Source organism: Lissotriton vulgaris, chromosome 1_1, assembly GCF_964263255.1.
Source record: "Lissotriton vulgaris chromosome 1_1, aLisVul1.2, whole genome shotgun sequence".
Taxonomy (NCBI): domain Eukaryota; kingdom Metazoa; phylum Chordata; class Amphibia; order Caudata; family Salamandridae; genus Lissotriton; species Lissotriton vulgaris.
In genome coordinates, this window is record NC_141685.1 from 2,122,122,301 (window position 1) to 2,122,138,527 (window position 16,227).

Genomic DNA, 16,227 nt, shown 5'->3' on the forward strand with positions numbered 1-16,227 from the left:
TCAAATATTCAACAGGAATATGAGGCATATAACACTCAGAATTGTTTTGAACACTCCGATTTCCACATGTTTTGTGTTTTTTTTTCAGGGAAGTTTCCCCTGATAAAATTCTCGAAATTACAGTCCTTGTACAAACTTCTGTTTGCACAGGGATCAGAATTTAGCCCTTGCATTGAAAAATTGGTTAATTTTAAGAAGTAATTATTCCTCAAAAGTTACCGTTTCTTGGTACCTGGATTTGAATTCAAACATCAAGCTTACTAAATCACTTTAGTCTTTAGAAGGAATTGCTGTTTGCATGCTTTCATTATTTTACATGGACTATTTTTTGATTTGTAGTGCTCTGTAAAGTAAATCATCTCTAGGAAGATTTTTGCATCACAGCCTGGGTTTAGCATTGCCTGTCTTTGGCATTGTTGTTGATATTGGCAGAGAGGGCAGGTTATTAAGGCCAGCCTGAAGTGCGATGAAAGTCAAGTCATTTGCTTTTGAGGGTGGGGTGAGTCTACCAGAATCTTGGGGTCTGTAAGAGGAAGCATTTGTGTCCTATCGTGACGTGACTTTTAGGGTGGTGTATCTGAAAAGACTTGTATCGGCTAAACTTCTGGCAAAAGCAGGACTGGGCTCTGAAGATTGCTGTAGAACCCTCCTGCCAGTGTCTTCAGAAAAGCAAATAATTCCTGGAGTCTGCTGATCTTGAGGTACATTCATAGAATGAATTGAGAGGATGCGTCTATTAGGACTGTTAGAAGCAGCATGTATATGTGGTGGAACACCGATGAATGGGAGCAAAGGGAGGGGTTTTGTCCGGTTTTGCATGTATCATGGCTGGATCTAAGGTAAAGATTTTCAGCTTTACTCACAATTCTTTCGTTGAGATACTAAACCATTCCATTACAGGCCCTGAGATGCTTTCAGCTTTTGATGCTGATAATGAGTGTTGACCAAGACAGTCCATTGCCACCCACATGTTCAGGAACTTCTGAGTTCTGAGATTGTGCTAGAGTGTCATATGTGACTGTTACATGAGTGATGTTAGTGCTGTCATTGAGTTGAAACCTGATTCTTGAATGTTAAGAGTCTTTTGGGTACCCTTGCACAACTAAAGTTATGGCACCATCACCGCATATTCCAGGAGGTTTTACAGCCTGGTTGGCTAATGATAATCTTGTAGTTCACCAGAGTGGTTGGGTTTAGTTAATATATCTTTCAGTAGTACTGAGTTTTTAAAATATTTTAGATGATTCCTGATGTAACTGAAATAATGTGATGTTGTCCACTTGTTAGATGAAGGGGTCAACTCAACAAAAATCAGTGGGGCATCATTTGGGTGGACCTGAGTGGGAAGGAGCTGGTTAAAGTGACCTTTTGCTTGCTTTCTTGTGATTGCCAAATATGAAAACTAACCTGGGAGGAGACTGTTTGAAGGATTGATAGTTTGGAACGAACAAGCGACGTATAAGCTACAGTTGGGCTGCAATGTCTTTGCAGATGTCATTTACTTTTATTGTGAAGATCTCTATGGGCTATGTGTGTAGCTTTGATACAAGTGGAGCAAAGGAATGACTGAATTGGTGGAAAGAGTTCCCCTGAATCGCTCAGGGCACCTGGTGTTTAGTTGTGAGGAAGCCTATCTTGAGAATAAGATTTGCTCTTGCTAAAATGTAGAATTAAAAAAAGAACGTAGCCATAGGTGCCATAAAACAAATAAGTTAGTAAGTAAAAGATTTGTTTCGCATATGCCTGAAGGCATCTTGGCGCTAGAATCTGACATAAAACTAACTGGGACAAAGAGTTCCATAGTTTAAGGGAATAGAACTTGCTAACATTAGTGCTTTCCTTCTCAGTCCATTAACATGTTAGGAAATGAGATGCTCTTTAAGTATGGTCACAGCATTCAGAGTAGACAGAGTATGATTGCATTATTACTATACCCCACTTGCACCATGATCTGGCCTGAATTTAAATCTAGGATCCAGTGTTGTTCTGATTGAATGCACTGATTTTTCTGCCACTTCTAATCTCTTTTTATGTAAACATTTTCTAAGCCGCTAACATTCCTTCTGTCGTGCTTCCATAGCAGAAATAAGAGAAGACATAGCCCTAACAGAGCCGACGACTCCTACGCCGTCACCTGTGACGTTCTCTCCAGCAAAATCTGCCACTTCCGTTGAGGTCTTCTCTGCTCCTTCACCACCCAGCAATCAATCCCCCGAGAGTGTTGACGTACCAACTACAACAGGTAGGGCTCGACCTACATAATTCGTCCCCTCGAAGGTATTGATTTTACCCCAAATAGAAAGAAGGAATTATATAGAACATGCACATGTATTTGTTGTATATTGCCAACCACTGTAGAGTTTCAATTGTAATCCTACCAACATTGTGAGTTGTGATGGTGGTTTTACTGTTGTGATTTGTGATACTGATTTTTTACTGTTATCCACTTCTTACATTTTTGATCAGTAAATCATTTGCTGTTTCATAGAATGGGCTGCTTTACTGATTATTTTCAGGACGTGGTGCTACTCATTTCCACTGACAGTTAGAAGAGGATTTTCATTAAAACGTTGTTAAAACATTTTGGGAGAGTCCTCATATGGTGCTCCCCATGGAAAAGGTTTAAAAGGAGAACTCTTTGTGGAAGAAAAATCTAACCTCTCCTCCTAATCGAGCCGCTTTCTGGACCTTTTCTTTCTTTTCTTACTGTCCAGAAGAGATACTCACCTCTAAAGTAGGTGGCAAATTGTGACTTGATCAGCCCCCTGAGGCCCCTGATACTGTCGTCCCCTTTGCTTAAAGTGATGCTGCGAACAGAATGGCACTTGTTCGCTGAGGGCACCCAGGCACTGCATTCCTGCTTGTGCATCACTTTCAGGAACCGGAAGTGGACCTGAGTGGGTCACGTAGTAACGGGTGGGTGCAGTTTGCTATGGCCTTTAGAAATTCTCCTCTGCAGATATATATAACGGAAAACAGTGCCCCATGCGACGACACTGTGACAGGGAAAAGTGAGAAGAATATTAAATTTTTGGGAGCGCCTTCTAATTGACAAAAAGTGAGAAGATGGGCAGGCATGGACTAGCGATAATATGGCAGAATAACAGAAGAGTACACTAGGACGGCCTCATCCAAATGATGATGTCATGGTAACGTTACTGCTCGTATACTCTTTTGTTTACACAATGTGGTTGAAATATTTTCAGTATTACTGTTTGCACGAACACATTTTAGCTATTCATGCTGTATGTAGTGTGTGACAGTCAGGTACAGGTTTTAGGTTTGTTTATTAGGTCGAGCCTAGCGCAGCGCGCATGCGCTGCTCTATGGAAGGCTTCTTGTGAGCACTTCACACTTTTTTGTGTGGGTCTGACTCCTCCCACATATAGTATTGTCCTTTGCTTGTGTCTTTCAATAATGAAAGAACTTAAAACGTAAATGGCCAAAAGCGGGTGCATGTTCCACCTCCTTTTCAATGTACACTCCCACGGCGCTTTGCTGTCGGGAGTGAGAAGTGGCTCGAAGTGTGGCAGCTACATTCCTGGTGGGTCAAGTTACATGCAACAAGCCGTGCTTTTGTAAATGCCTATCCAATTAAATTCAATACTTTTCACTTTCGATTTCCTTTGTAGAGTTTTCAATTGAGGTTTAGTGGAGTGTGTGTTTCCTTTTTACAAACGCGGCTATGTATTTTTATTTTAAATTACATTGCTACAATATTTTTCCCTTCTGATTTACTTTGCCCAGTACGGCAGACACTGATTTCCTTTATAGAGTTGTCAATTGATGTTTTAGTGGAGTGTGTGTTTCCTTTTTACAAATGCGATTATGTTTTTTTAATAAAATTACATTGCTCAGATATCTTTTTCCTTTTAGTCGCTCGGCTTCGAGCTCCGTAGGGTGCAGTATGTTCTTAGAGCCCGTGCATCTCCACTCTGCCTATTGCTGGGAGAATCACCCCCTCCACCCCCAAGAGACGGGAGTAGTGAGGCTACGTATCCAATCCTTCCATTGTTGGTGTCTGGGTGCCCCTCCCTTTTCTCACTATTCACCGGTGCTCAGGAGAAAGCCTCCTCCAAGGGGGAGGTGAGTGAACTGCGAAGAGGGTCATTGTAAGAGGTGTGGAGGAAGGGGGGGCTGGTCTTTGGGCGAAGGTTTTCCACGCTCGCTCCACAATTAACCGCTCACTTCTCTGACCCTCGAGGACATGTGACCCAGCATCGGGCCCGATTACACAGCTCGGCTTAGGCACCTCAGTCCTCACACTGATACATCACCCGTACCATTTCAGTACTGAGACTCGCATACAGCTCTCCAATGCTCTTTAGTACTAACCGGACGACTTGGGATATTGCAGTAATGGGACATTGGCACACCTCTGCCAGTGCACCGCATTTGACCCACAAAAGCTGCTATTCCTGACAGTTAATAACCACAAACCCTGAGCTCAATGGCTGTAAGGGGCAGAGGGGACAGGTTAAATCAATTTATTTTATTCAGTTGTTCAGGGATGTATACATAGTTGTTGAAATTACCTGTTCTTCGTACCTCCCAAACCGCAGATGACACACAAAGAGGTGCGCGCTAAACCGCGTGCTGAACGTCGTCGTCGATGCATTTCTACCTTTCGTCTGGGCGCTGTCCATTCTCTTTCCCACTCCCTACAGCCCCACCCCTCCCCCATCCCCCATGTGGATCCCGCACACTACCTATAGAGCTGTCCTGAGTGTTTGTTTACAACACACAAAGCCTTTGCTTGCCCTCAGAGTCTCAGTAGGGCAAAGGGGCGGGACAAGTGGGTGCTAAAATAGATCCAATTTCCAGGTCCTTAGCTGTGATCACACCTTGGCTGGGACGATCCCGTGTTATATTTCCGAGCCCACGTCGACAAAATACCTATTATAAAAGACCTGTTTCTCTTATGTTCTGTTCTTCATGAAGCCACTTTAGGAATTGGATCTCAGGTTACAAGGTAACTCAGTGTTACCGGATGCTATGTTTCCAGTGCCCTGTTTCCGTTCCCAAATCATTGCTTTTAGATGTCAGTCACATTTAATTTAACCAACCCTTTAACTCTCAGAATGGAGTCTTTATTGGGGAACACAACACACCCACCATGAGCCATGTCCCAGCCAGCTCTGAGCAAGTAGATGTGGCAAGCGAACCAGGCAGTCGTTCAGGAGATAGCCCCCACTAGAGGTTTTTCTAAAATTCTTTAATTTCCTTTTTTCTCTGCTGCTTTCTTTCAGTCTTTCGTGCCATCCTTTCTGTACATTTTGCCATTCATCCACATTTCAGTCTTTTTAATCTACCCTTCCTTCTCTTCATCTTTCTTTTTATCCACCTTCCTTCGAGTGCATCCTTCTCCTCCCTTCCTTCCCTTTTCATCCCTCTTTCATCCACCCATCCATCATTATTTCCATCCACACTTCTCTGCATCCACCCATTCATCCTTCTCTCCATTCACCCTCCTCGCCATCAGCCATCCTTCTTCCCAACCATCCTTTTCTCCATCCATCCCTTCATCCTTCTCTCCAGCCACCCATCTCTCCATCCTACCGTCTCTCCAGTTTTCCTCTCTTACACTGCAAGAGATTGTTTCTACGAACTTCCTGGAGACCAGAATCTCCGATCAAAGTCCAAGAAGCCATAAAAAGTAAAATGTTTATGTTACAAAAATGACCCTGTAATGGCCACCTACAGAGACTCCTCTCCACACGCAAGCACACGCTTCTACACAGAGCAGTTCTCGGAAAACTCTCTATTGTAGAGTTCAGCTGCTATGAGGCTTCCAGTTAAGGATCTTGCGGCGCACTTTCACTTCAAGTATGGTAGCTGCCCCCCATCATAAACAGGCTGCAAAAATATCTTCTCTGTGGCCCGTTTGTTTATGACCGGGCGTTTTGAGCTGCAGTGTTTCTACAATGACGACTTTATGTGGGAAAGTCATGCCCTGGCTAAACACTTATATAAGTCCCAAAGGCTAGACCTATTGGCTATTCCAATGCTTGTCTTCGTAGATGTCTTCTGTGTAAAGTAATTTTCCAGGATTTGCTGTGCAATGTAGTACGAGGAAACCTGAAGTCATGATGTCAGTATCGACTTTCTTCATCCAATCACCAGTTGAAGAACCCATATAGGAATGAGCACGAGGGGACCTGGAACTCCCTAAAAACAAAATACATTCAACGTCCACAGGACATGGGAAGCGGCTTCAGAAGTCTTTGTTTATGTTGTGGAGGGTGCTAATGACTGTTCATTCCAGGACAGGCTCTGGGCCTGGCCCCCTCTCCATGGCTCACTCACTCTGGTGCCACACCGTGGTTGTTCGGGCAGTGATGGACTCAATGCCCCTCCTCTTCTCCATCGCTTTGTCCTCTCCAAGGTTCTGTCTCGTCTCATAGGAAATCAATTTTTGAGTTGGCAAGTCTGTCACACTAATAAACCCGCTGTTGTGGCACAGGGCAGTTTCTATACCAATGCACTCACTGATGTCTTTGGGTTAAGTGCAGTGCTTAAATAAGTTCAGGGGCCCAAAGTTTTACCTAGAAGCCTGCTGTTGGGGGCGGAGCTAGCCACACCCGAAGATGGCAGCACTGTAAGAGAGCTCCTTCTGTCGCCTCTTTATCCTACAAATATCCTGTGCATATATCCTGCAGAATGCCATAAAAAAGCACAAATATCTGAATCGGAAGACGCAGCACCCTGCTGCCGACTCCCACCACCCTGTGTGCACCACAACACGTTATTAGTTCCCCATGGGACTGTTTGGGGGATGGGGTGGAGGGGTTCTAAATCTCAATATGGGTTGGCTTTAGCAATTGGGGCATGCTGAAGTGGGTGGGGGAGGGGGGATGGGTTTGTTCTGAGTTGGGGTGTGTTACTGTGAGTGCACCGACATGTCAGATGAGGCTTGCGTTGATTGCACTATTAGATTATTGTGGTGAGATATGGAACTCAGTAGGATTTGTGTTTAAATCTGAATATGGGTGAGAAATATAACTGTACCGTGGAACGTTCGTGGGCTCAACACCTCAAAAAAATTAGGCAAGTGTTCACCTACTTGGATCGTCATAATATTCAGATTGCTCTCCTCCAGGAGACGCATTTGACGATGATCTCTGAGACCAAAATCACTCTTAAATGGGCTTGAAACAAATTGTTAGTCAAAGGGGGGAATCCCTGGAGTCAACTGGTCAAACGATAACAACTAACCTTTCTTATTGGGGAAAAAAAGGTCACAAAGTACAGAAAGTATTTTAAAGAATAAAGAATGGGTTTCCACAAAGAAATAGAATCGTTAACAATCTATATTTATTAAAAATACAATCAAGCAGGCAATAAAAAGCAAAGCAAATTCATACAGTTTTTGCAATACAGTTTAAAATCCAAGGAGAAGATACCTTGGAGGGATAAAAATTAAATACTGCACAATATTACACACACACAGTGGTATTAAACAAACACAATATTACAATACACGATAAGTAAAGACATAACTAAAACATATTGACAGTGAATAAACGACAAACTACAAATAATCACAAAACCCCTAGTATCAATGTGGCTCACCAGATATCTCTGCCACTGATTTTAACTAGATCCAATGGCCTGAAACAATTCAGTTGCTCTAAAGCTTTAGTGGAAAAATACAGTGCCCATCTAAAGTTTTACCCGGCCCTGACTGGATTCTTTTGAACCAAAAACAGTGCGTCGACGCGTTTCGGTGCTGTACAATTGATTCTGTGGCACCTTCCTCAGGACTTCTTTTTCTGGGGTTTCAAGGAACGGATGGTTGCACCATATCCTCAAAGTCATGTGGTAGATGTTCCAAGATGGGGTCTGCTTGCTATCGCACTTTGCTTCTGCAAGGTTTGTTCTTGAAGCTTTCTCTCTCCTGACCTAGGAGCTCCTTGTCTTGGGGTTTCTTCCTTTAAAGTTGTCAGGGGTTTTCCCGATTTTCGTGTATCTCATATAGTTTAAAACGTTCTTTGAACGGGCATACAATGTAACTGGTCTTTCCCAGAACTGGATATGTTCGGGATTGCGCTGTGGTCGTGCTTCTGCCTCGTTCCTTCACTCCTTGGTACAAATTGGCCTCATCGTATTCCTCGTATGCTAGAGGGGTGATCATTCTCTTTAAACGAGGGCTTTCCTTCACACTTATAAAAAAGTACACGGACAGAGAAGGACAGTGTGCCATGGTACATGGCAAACTAGGAGTCTCCCTGGTCACGATTATCAATGTTTATGGGCCCTTCGTAGATAAACCAGAAACCTTTCAACGACTTTACAGGATTATGCGCGAATGGCTGGAAGCAGCTATTGTGTTGGGGGGAGATCTCAACACATATTTAGATCCTCAATTAGACAAATCAAGCCCGCATGGCCTACGCACACCCAAAACCGCCCACAGTATTAACAGTGCCATGCTCAAATTTGGCCTGTTGGACCTATGGAGATTGCGTAATGGCGCGGCAAGGGAGAGAACACACGCCACCCCTGCACACAACAGTTGGTCCCGATTGGACTACTGGCTCCTTAGTGAGGGAGCAAACGACTGGGTCGTGGATGTTACTGTACTCCCCGGTACACTGTCGGATCAAAACCTGGTGCTGCTTGTCCTCAAGGTCTTGGCTAATATTCAACGCCCCTATACATGGCGATTTTGCTCAGAGGCCCTGCTAGATCCCTTATACAATGGCACCATACGAAAAGCCTTAGAGCAATAGTTTGACCTGAACACAGGCACAGTAGAGAGTGCGTCTACTCTGTGGGAGGCACGGCTGTTATCTTAAAAGACATTCGAGGTCAACTTGCAAAGACTGAATCAATGCTCACTCCTTTAGAACGTCAATACACAACCGCACCCTGTCCCGAAACGTTGCACCGGATTCATGAAGCCCTGTTAGAATGTGACAAACTGGCAGAATCTGAGATTCGCTATAGATCCCGCAGACATATAGACGAAACAGATATAAAGGCGGCAATACCCAAACTACCTAACCAAAAAGCGCCTGGCCCAGATGGGCTTACAGACGAATTTCATAAAGAATATATTAAATTAGTTGCGCCTCACCTGCTTGAGATGTACGCAGAAGCACATGACTCTGGTATATTGCCACCATCTCTTCGCCAAGCATTAATTATTACATTATGAAAAAAAGACAAAGCCCCAGATCTGTGCGAATCATACCGAGCACTATCGCTCATTAATATAGACGGCAAGATTCTGGCAAAAATATTGGCCACCAAACTGCAGCCCCTAATGCCTAGCTTGGTCCTGCCGGACCAATCTGGTGTTATTCCGGAACGGTCTACATCTCACAATCTCAGAACAATGTTTGACATGTTCCATGTCCTGGATCCCGAGTTGCAAGCTGCCGCGGTCATGTTAGACGTGGGAAAGGCGTTCGATTCCATAGAGTGGAGCTACACGTTTCATGTACTGCGACGCATGGGAATTCCGTCTCTGTTCCTTGGCTGGGTGCGACTATTATATAATGACCCATCCGCATTGGTACGTGTCGGGGGCCTGACTTCACAACCTTTTCGGATTCACAGAGGCACTCGTCAGGGGTGCCCACTCTCGCCTCTATTGTTCGCTCCGGCACTTGAACCCCTGGCCTGTATCATTCGGCTGCGTCACAGAGAAACAGCCCTTAATTTTCTACAACGCCCGGTCGGCATCTCACTGTACACCAACGACATGGTGTTATTTATCAGAGAACTGACACTGTACCTGGTAAGGGTGTTGAGGGAATATATTAGATTCAGTTTATTCTCAGGACTACAAATTAATTGGGACTAGTCTATAATGATACCGCTAACTTCCAAAACGACTCCCCCGCACATGGAATATCCTTTGGTATGGACAACAGATCCGGTAAAGTACCTGGGTGCAAAGTCACCCCAAAATTGTCATTAGAGAAAACTATGGCAGAGCATACGCCCTCCCCAGAACAACAGGTAGATAGATGGAATATGCTACCCCTCTCCCTGGCGGATCAAATTGCGATCATCAAAATGGTTATACTTCCACACTTTTTATTTCTATTCTATTTCTATTCTGCAATATCCCAATCAAGCTAACGCAACACTACTTCAGCGTGGTATGATCATCCCTTATCCGCTTGATATGGGGAGGACAGCAGGCCAGGGTGAGCTGGGCCACACTAACGCTAGACTATAACAGAGGAGGATTCAACGCTCAGGACCATTATATATATTACTTATGCTCCCCAGCGCAATACGCATATTACTGGTTCAAACCGCATGCATACACATGTCGCAGTAGAAGACGGTGACGCTCACCCAGTTCCGCTAGCTGGCATTCTCACACCCACCCACAGAGGCACGCCCAAAGCTGAAATGAATATACTGGAGACGACAATTGCTGCGTGGCAGGCTATAGGTACTATTACCAACAAGCTCTCTTTATATGCACCAGCACTTCCCATTGCGCATCATTCGGCACTGTCCCTGACACAAGAAGAGGTTCACTTAAGGCGCTGAGGGAAGTGGGCATGTAGCCATGCAAGACATATACCCAGATGGACACTTCCTTACCACAGAAGACCTAAACTACATTACTAACCCTTCACTACTGTTTAATTTCACTATCCAAAGATTAAGGCAAGCTGTCAAAGTCCATTACCACACGTACCCAACTGAACCCCCAACACTGCGTGCGCTACAAGTGCTGCTGTTCGCACCATCAAGCGTAAGCTAGTAACAAAATTAAATAGAGAAGTGCGGAATGAGAAAGTTCCCAAATCAGATAAAAGCCTGGCCCGCTGGAATGATAGATTAACCCCACCACTACTAGACACTGAATGGAAACATATTTGTAATCTGACCAGCGCCCTTACACCTAATGGTAACTTGCGCATCATACACTTTAAGTATGTACATCAGACTTACCATACCCCCATTAAACTGCACAAGTGTGGTCTCATGGAAACAAGCAATTGTAAACGATGTAGCCAGCCTGATGCTGATTTCCTGCATCTTTCATGGGAGTGTAGACGGGTACAACTATTTTGGAAAGGGGTGCTGGAACACGTACAAGAAGAAATGACCGGGATCATCTTGCAATGTGCACCCTCAATTTGTCTGTTATGTTGCGTCCCCCACTTAAAAGGAACAGTGGGTACATTTGTGCGCATTGCATTATTAATGGCCAAGCGTCGAGTCGCTATACACTGGGAAGGCACTATGACCCCAAATATTGAGAGCTGGATCAAGAACTTGGTGTATTGTAGGGAGAACCTGACATTATACGCAGAAGAACTGCCCTCAGCTTCTAGACCTAGAGACATATGGGAGCCTTTGCGCCAATATATACAACAACAGGCTGCTACTAGTTCACAGTCTTTAAAGAGATGATGTTAATGTGTATAGAATTTCATACTGCCGCAAATGTATCTCTAGAAATTGATGTGAAGCTTATTAGAAAACTTACTGTCCAAAGGCCGGTCACAGAGTGGTTATATGTTTTGTTATTGTTGTGCTGCATTGCAAGGCAGAGGAACTGTCTTTATTTCTCAAAATGCCAATAAACAGATATTAAAAAATAAAATAAAATAAAAAGCCTGCTGCTGGCAATGCTGAGTGCCAGAGTTTACAAATGCCAAGGCGCCTTATATTGCTTCTATTTCAGACCTCTTTCTTCCACCGCCATGCACTTCCTCTTTCTTAATTTCAGACTTTGTCTCTTATTCCTCCCTTCATTTGTCACTCTTGTCTTTTACTTCTCCGCTTTTTGCCTTCTTCTGCCTTTCTCTCCTTTCATCCTGCCCTTGTGTGCCGCTCCCGCCACCTGCAACCACACCTCCAATTAAGCAGTAGTTATGTGTGGAGCTCTACAATACCATACTTCCAATCACCGAAATGGACTCCTCAGATGTCTGAAACTTATTCCTTACAATCTAACGTGTTTCAGATATTTTTAGTCCATGCCTGCTTGAATTGGTATGCATCAATTTCAATGTTCCACTTCTGTTCTATTCCTGGCCATGTCTCCTTGTTACACCTTTTTAATAGAAAGTTGTTCATTCTGTTCATAAAAGTATGTTCAAATTGTTTTGTTTTCAGGTGAATTAACAAGAAGAGAAAGTTGCACAACATTTGATGTAATGTATTACTTGAATTAAAAGCAAAAAGAGGGTAACTAAATAGACCTTCTGTTTTGCAGGCCCAGTAATATGTAGAGATTTGAAGGTAAATGCGATTATAAAACCAGGTGTAGGATATTGTTGAGTATAAAAAGTTCAATAAGTATAAGGGCTAAGGCACAGGATAGTCCAGACAAAGGAATGGAAAGGGACACATTCCACACCTTTGGCTCAGTTTACTATCTTTATCTATATTGTATTAACTTTTATATCCATATCCTTTGTGTGCCCTAACTTTTAGGCAGTGATGTGTCTATTACGTCGCAAACTCTATTCACGATATCTTATGGTGATGTTCCTTTTGTGAGAGCTCTCTAAATTGGGAGGAGAGGAAAACCAAAAGGAAAAATATGAGAGTATATATGCCAAATTAAATACTAATATTTACGTCCCAAACCGTATCAAATATTAGCATTTATCACATATTTAAAATAAATGTTCAAATGAAGAGGATATATTCAATAGAATACTAAAATTCTTCCATGGTTTATTTTTTTATGTATTCATTTATTTAGTGACAAATAACATTCAAATAAGAAATGTTGAACATGGGTAATGATGACATTACAAAGATTATTGAGGGTGAGGTTGTTACAATTGTTTGGAGAAGTAACAGTAGACATGTGGTTCAGTTGTACCAATAGTATGACAAGGCTTGGCTAACACAGACATATCAAAAACAAGTAATTTCTTTGTTCACCGTAGCAAAGACATGGCCTGTTCATAATTATAGCATAATGGGATACTAATCACTCACATTTATAGAGTTGCAGTAGACATCCTTTCTCTATTTGGAAGAGGTGGTTGCATGAATATCTGGTGGGGCGGATTTTGAGTTTTGGGTGCCGACAGGCAAAGGTAACTGAGAGGCAACATAAGGTGTTATGGGTGTGACTAGGATACTATGACTGCTGAACCTTAAGTTCTGGGTCAGTTTGTAGCATGATAAGATGCCCGGCAGATAGTTAGAAACCAGACTATTTACACTTTGAATGCATATGCTAGTATATTTAATATCACCTTAGATGGAGGTATGCTGAAGTGAAGGTGTGTCTGCGTAAACGGACAAAGTTCAGGTAACAAAGCTTAAGACCTTGTAATAGAATAGGTTGGGAGGTCCACTAGCAGACTATTGCAATAGTTTAGTTTACTGAATACTAATGATTTGATGAGCGATTTAGCTGTTTTGACTGTCAAGGAAACCGAAATTTGGAGATAGTATCTCAGTGAGAGGTGTAACAGACTAAGAAACTGAGATGGCTGCGTACAGTGTTATCCCCACTGAAAGTGGAGTTGGTGTTGATGTATTGAAGTCCGAAGTGAGTAAGAAAGTGCCAGGAGAGATATGTGGAAGCCAGTATTGTGTAAGCCTGTGATACTTAGTGAGTCTAGGTAAGAGAATAAGATAGGATGAGCAACAATGTCAAAAATGGCAGACCGGTCCAAAAGTATGAGGATGGAAGAAAGTTGATTTTGGGTAGCAGTGATGATGTAGTTGAATATTATGAAACTGCTGATTCAGTGGAGTGAAGGTCGCAGAAACCTGACCACGGGGGTTAACTAGTCTCAGGAATGATTGAGTGTGAAATGATTGAAGACCAGATTGTTTGAGGAAAGGAAGAGGGTGAGACCGTCGACGACTTATTGTCCAGTGTTTTGGAGAAAAATGTGTTGGCATACTGGGTAATAGTTGAAGAGAGATGGTGGATTGACAGTAAGTTATTTTAGGTGAGGTAGAACCAATAACATTTGGGTACTGAGGAGTGAATGGGTCAGATGGTATTCTGTGGCTCCGATTATTAGAATATATTCTGTAAGGAATGTTATGGCAAGGGTGAGAGTGTAGTTGAGAAGAGTTGGGATATGGTAGGAGTTCAAGAGGGTGTGAGTGCTGCAGTAATTTGACAGTGTTGATCTTTGTACATTTTGAGGGAAGGTATGTGAAGTCATTAGCTAATTATCTAGTCGTGATAAGGGTGGGTCATTGATAAGTGAGTGTGGTGAAGAGAGTAGGTTGTTGCTAGTGCGTGGAAGCCCTTGGGGGAGAATTTGAAGTGGGATGATACCGTTTTGAAAGTATGAAGGCTTAGGGTTGTTAAGGGTGGCAGATAGTGTGGTCACGGCTTCTTTACTCTCTTCGAGGTTTGATGTAGTTTTGTTCCTGCTCCAATTACAAAGAAGTGCTCTCATTTTGGTTTTGAGATTTTAAATGATAGGCGATATCCAAGATTGTGAATGTCACTTAGTGGGAGAGAAAGTGCATAATGGGTAAAGAACCAGTCTTTAAACTCTAGCCACTAGTATTCTGTAGACGTGTAATCAGCATGCCCTTGTTTTGATAGTATAAAGCTAAACATTTCCAGAACTCCTATCCCTGTCACTGTCACTGAAAATAAAATCCAAGGCTTCAATTAGATGGAAAAAATACATCTCACTAACAGTGGTCTGCATTGTTTGTCACAGACACAGGGTGCAAGATTAACTCAGCAGAAGATTTCCTTTTTTTCTGGGGAAGCAGACGTTTGCCAAATTAACAGTGGCCATCTGATGTTTACCAACTAGTGTATGATTGGGAAAGGCAATTAAACTTGATCAAGTGAGAAGTGGATGAGCATATGCTGCCTTACTTGCTTGAAACAGGGCAATGTACACAAGTTTTAACAAAATGTTTTTACTTTCAAATATTCCTTAAAGGAAAGTTTACAGGCTGATTTAATCCTAACGTAATTTTCATAGAAACTAGACCTCAGTTCCTGCCACATCTTTTGCCAACGATGACAGACTGTCACTTTACAGATCAAAACCTAGATTTGCTGAATTGCTACAAATATACTTCTAAGCGTAACTTGATGCCAGGCCATCGAGCCTATAACCAATACATTTTGAATCCTATGATATTGAAACAAGGTGGAATTGGGAAAAGCTGGTGTACAGGCCATTGGCATTGTCTGAATAGCCATTAGCCAAGTGCTTGTGGTAAGACTTTGATTGGGTTGTTCTGTTTGACAGGGAGTGGGTTTTCAGTGGAGAATGGATGAAATGTGTATTAGCCTGTAGAAAGTTTTTTTGCTTATAGATTCCGGTCGGCTCTTGCTTGCAGGAACTGGTAAATTGTTTAAAGAATGGAAGCAGCTAAGGTAGAATGGTATGGATTAGTTCTTTCGAAATATATATAGTATATATATATATATTTACAAACAATGACTGCTGCACAATTATAATAAGTAAGACTACTACACGCTTCATGAGTACCCGAAATAGTACTCATGTAGTACAACTTCAGGTACTCATAAATGCCATTGTGCATCTGTCCGCTATATGCAGCTTCTTGTATTGTTATTTCGGTTTAAAGGTTTAAGTGGTTAATTTAGTTTCTATCCGCATTGCCCATCCAGGACTGTGTTTACCACGAACCTCTGCACAAAGAGCGAAGCTTTTTCTAGGCTGTTGAATTTGGGAAAGCGAGCGCCATTTTCCTAGTTTGTGTTCCCCTTTGAAGGGCATGAAGTGTTAATTTCCAGTCATCCTTTGGCCTGTGGTTGGAGCGGCCATTGTTAGGCGCTCATTACTATGCACGGTGCGGCCTGCGGCATTCTTCCTCATGTCTGACTTCTGGCGCTCTGGGGGCTCTGCGCCGCTCACTGTGTGCTTTTACCTCATTGCAGACATTCCTGGACTTTATTGCACATTTAGGCCATACACTGCTCTGACAGACCATAAAATCGACTTTGTTCAGGTTCTTGTGACGTCGGTCTTTGCTTTCTTGATGAAAACTTTTGTCTTGCCTGACAAGATTATGAATTTACCCGCCTTCGCATTCAGAGGAGTCATTGTCTATACTTCTGTCTTGTGAGTGACCACAATATTTACAAATGAATCCACTCCAGCTGCACCGCTTATGGAATCCTTCACTTTCGAAGCCCAACAATGGATAGGCAAAAGGAAAACCCTTCACTAAGTATAGTTGCATTTCAAACGTTTTACAACTTTGTGGGTGCTGATTGGGAGGGAAATGGAACCGTTTTGATGAATGTCTGTGCCTTTACAGCTA

The 16,227-nt window shown here is 42.8% G+C and overlaps 1 protein-coding gene across 2 annotated transcripts in view; it reads left to right on the forward strand.

Annotated features, from left to right (window-relative positions):
- Positions 1 to 16,227, forward strand: part of RFX4 (regulatory factor X4) — a 267,277-nt gene that overhangs the window by 215,538 nt on the left and 35,512 nt on the right. Inside the window, exon 15 of one of the 2 annotated variants that reach the window (XM_086939196.1) lies at positions 2,081 to 2,242. In XM_086939196.1, coding sequence (XP_086795322.1) covers positions 2,081 to 2,242 — 162 coding nt within the window. The remainder of the gene's footprint in view (positions 1 to 2,080; positions 2,243 to 16,227) is intronic. The other variant, XM_086939205.1, reaches the window with a different exon arrangement.